This window comes from Limulus polyphemus, unplaced genomic scaffold (genome assembly GCF_000517525.1).
Source record: "Limulus polyphemus unplaced genomic scaffold, Limulus_polyphemus-2.1.2 Scaffold1124, whole genome shotgun sequence".
Classification (NCBI taxonomy): domain Eukaryota; kingdom Metazoa; phylum Arthropoda; class Merostomata; order Xiphosura; family Limulidae; genus Limulus; species Limulus polyphemus.
The window spans coordinates 233,078-236,092 of NW_013666734.1; the positions used below are offsets into that span (position 1 = coordinate 233,078).

A 3,015-nucleotide genomic window follows, 5' to 3' on the forward strand; every position below is an offset into this window, starting at 1 on the left:
TAAGCAATCCTGAAAAATATTTGGGGGTGCTTAACTTTTTTCCAGGTGTATATATATAAATAAGTATGAATTTACATTACATTGTCACACTTTGCACAGAAGTTATCTGAAGTATAGGAGAGCCTAGATACTTATCTGTTTGCCTATTGTTAGAAATAATACATGCTAATTCAGACTTTTACAGTTAATTATATTTCCCTTTCTTTTTTGGCTTATTTCTTAGACTTTCAGAAGAAGACTGGACATGTTTCATATTTAGGGTTCATTTCAAACCTTATTACTAGTAGTTTCACAGTATTTCAAATGTAACTACTAATCATCAATAAGTTATGTATTAAAACTCATTGTTAATGCCAACAATATATGTACATATATCTTTTTAGTACTTTAATCATGCAATCAAACAGAACACTCACCTGTAGCATATCAACCAACCCCTGAACACAGCCAGGATCTCTTCCATATTCATCTACCAGGATACTTCCCAGATACAAAAAGCAAGAATGTGGATGTTCCTGATAAATACGAACTATCTGAAAGCAAACACATAGAACTTCTTTTACATTTTGAATAACCACTGTGATTGGAAGATCTTCTGAAGCCAGTTAAATCATTTTAAACACCTCTTTACTGTTATTTCAAACTATTTAATAAGAAATTACATTTCCTTGTAATAACAAAATTTAGCTTTTAAAGTACTTTAATAAATCTATTTAGTTAATTCATCTTGAACAATTTCAGAGACTACCACTGATTCAACAAAGGCTATTCAGTAGCTGCTTCTACTAGAACTTTAAATAACAACTCTTGTACTTATTAACAAAGAGTTTACAGAAATTGTTTCACCTGGCTTGACAATTTATTTATGTTTTAGAAGTCTTGCTACTTGGCTTACAAAAGCATTAAACTATAGACAGACTGTCAGCAAATCATGCTCGTTTCTGTTTTGATGAAAAGTATTTAGTATTATTTTTAGAGTTCACTTTACAGAATGATAATTTAAATAACTTTCAATGGTAATTTTACATATAGCAGCTTTCACTATGAGGTTGGTGACACTTATATGCAGCTTTTAACTCGGCATACTACAAGAAAACACACTATGTATATGAAAACATGCAGAACAAAATTTGTATGTATAGTAAACTACTATATTAATATAAAGAGACATTTATGACACAACAGTTATAACAGCATTTTATTAGTCTGCAATACTTATCCTAGAAAGTATCATGTAATGACAGTTGTATCATTTTATATATGATCAGTGAAATGATAACCTCATCTCCAAGTAACTGCTTACCTTATGAAAAAACATAGTATAATTACTCTCATGGATACTTTCATGGTTAATAGAAGGGTTAAATTATACTTCACTGAAAGATACAGAAATATTCTTATATGACAATCACACAAGTTTAGCAACTGTTTAGCATAAGCAATTAAATATAAGATTTCTTTACACCAAATGCACACACCATCCACAAAATACACAGCTGTTTTATATTTACTTTGATACCTGGTAAGAAAATACAATGAAATAAAGTGAAAATTCAATATCAAAATCCTATGTTTAAATAGCTTTAATCCAATCAGGTCAAAGAATTCAAGTTACCTTGTATGCGAAATATTTTGAAAAAAAAGTCCTTCTATTTTAAAAAGCTGTTTGCTAAGTTAATGAAATAATATTATGTGTGTGAAATTTTATGAGCATTGATTATTAAAAAGTCTGCAGATAATTTATTACTCTTAGATACCAAAAAAGAGATGAAGGGTTAAAAATAATATAAGTTCATGAATCATATTTCTCAATGTTTTAATTAGTACTAATACCTGTTCTACAATTTCTATTAACAGTAAATTTCCATAGCCATAATTTTCTTTTTTAATAAATTACAATTTAAGGGCATATTCTGATTCAGCAGCTTTTACAATTTGTTTTATGTAGCCATCTATTAAATGATATTATTAAAGACAAATAGTTTTCCTGTTACAGTCCATCTTTAAATAGTATCTATTTCTACTTCAATGTTAAAACCTGGATTTCTGATGCAACAACACTAACCTATTACATTACCACACAATGTATGTATTCATGACTTGAAACACTTGACATCACTATGTATCAGTGCCTCCAATTTTAAGTATTAAATACCAGCAAAATTATTAGTTGTTTGCATACTATAACTCAAAGCACCAGCATATTTAGCACTATATTTTACAGAATCACACATACCTGAGTGACAAGTGGTTCTACTAGTATGGCAAAATATCTTCCAACACATCGAATTAAAAACCTAATACAGCGACAACATCTCTCAATGATTCTAATATCAGCCTTGTAGTATTCACAGACCTGTGACATTACAGGCCACACTTCCTTCACAACAACTAGACAGGGATGTGTATTGTTACCCTTTACACAGATATTAACGTGCCTGTTGAAATAAGGATTATTAACATACTAAGATCAATGCAGACTGATAACAAACATTTACACGTATAGCTCAAAAACACTCGGGTTGATTGAACTTGTTCACCTTCTACCAAACAAGATGTCACAATACTGTTGTACAAAAGAATACAAAGATCAATCCAACAAAATAAGAAAGCTTGAAACTTGATTGTTTAGCTATCATATTTATTCCATAACTTTGATACTGAATTGAGTTGAAAGCATTATGAAGGAAGACATTAGAGTTTAAGAATTTCCTGAATACTACTTGGAGCATAATATGGCACCTGTATCCCTCGAGGGTACTAAGTAGCACTAACTTAAACCTTGTAACTTAAATGTAAGTGTAATAATGGCTGGAGACGGCTTGAATGGGTAATGAAGAAAAACTTTAATATAACAGCAAATGTACAACGTTTCGACAAGGTTTTGTCATCATCAGGTACAAGTAGTTTACACTGACACGGATATATATATATATACAGTATTGAACAAAGACGTCACATGACCGGAACTGTTGTGAAACTTAGAAGAGGTATCTAGGCACCCTGGGGTGTTGG

The 3,015-nt window shown here is 30.6% G+C and overlaps 1 protein-coding gene across 1 annotated transcript in view; it reads right to left on the bottom strand.

The window, feature by feature from the left end:
* The window catches only part of LOC106462245 (transportin-3-like), a 92,980-nt gene that overhangs the window by 18,039 nt on the left and 71,926 nt on the right, over window positions 1–3,015 (bottom strand). The window contains exons 18-19 of the mRNA XM_013922144.2: window positions 2,237–2,438; window positions 417–533 (exon numbers count right to left, since the gene is read on the bottom strand). Of these exons, the coding sequence (XP_013777598.1) occupies window positions 417–533; window positions 2,237–2,438 (319 nt within the window). The remainder of the gene's footprint in view (window positions 1–416; window positions 534–2,236; window positions 2,439–3,015) is intronic.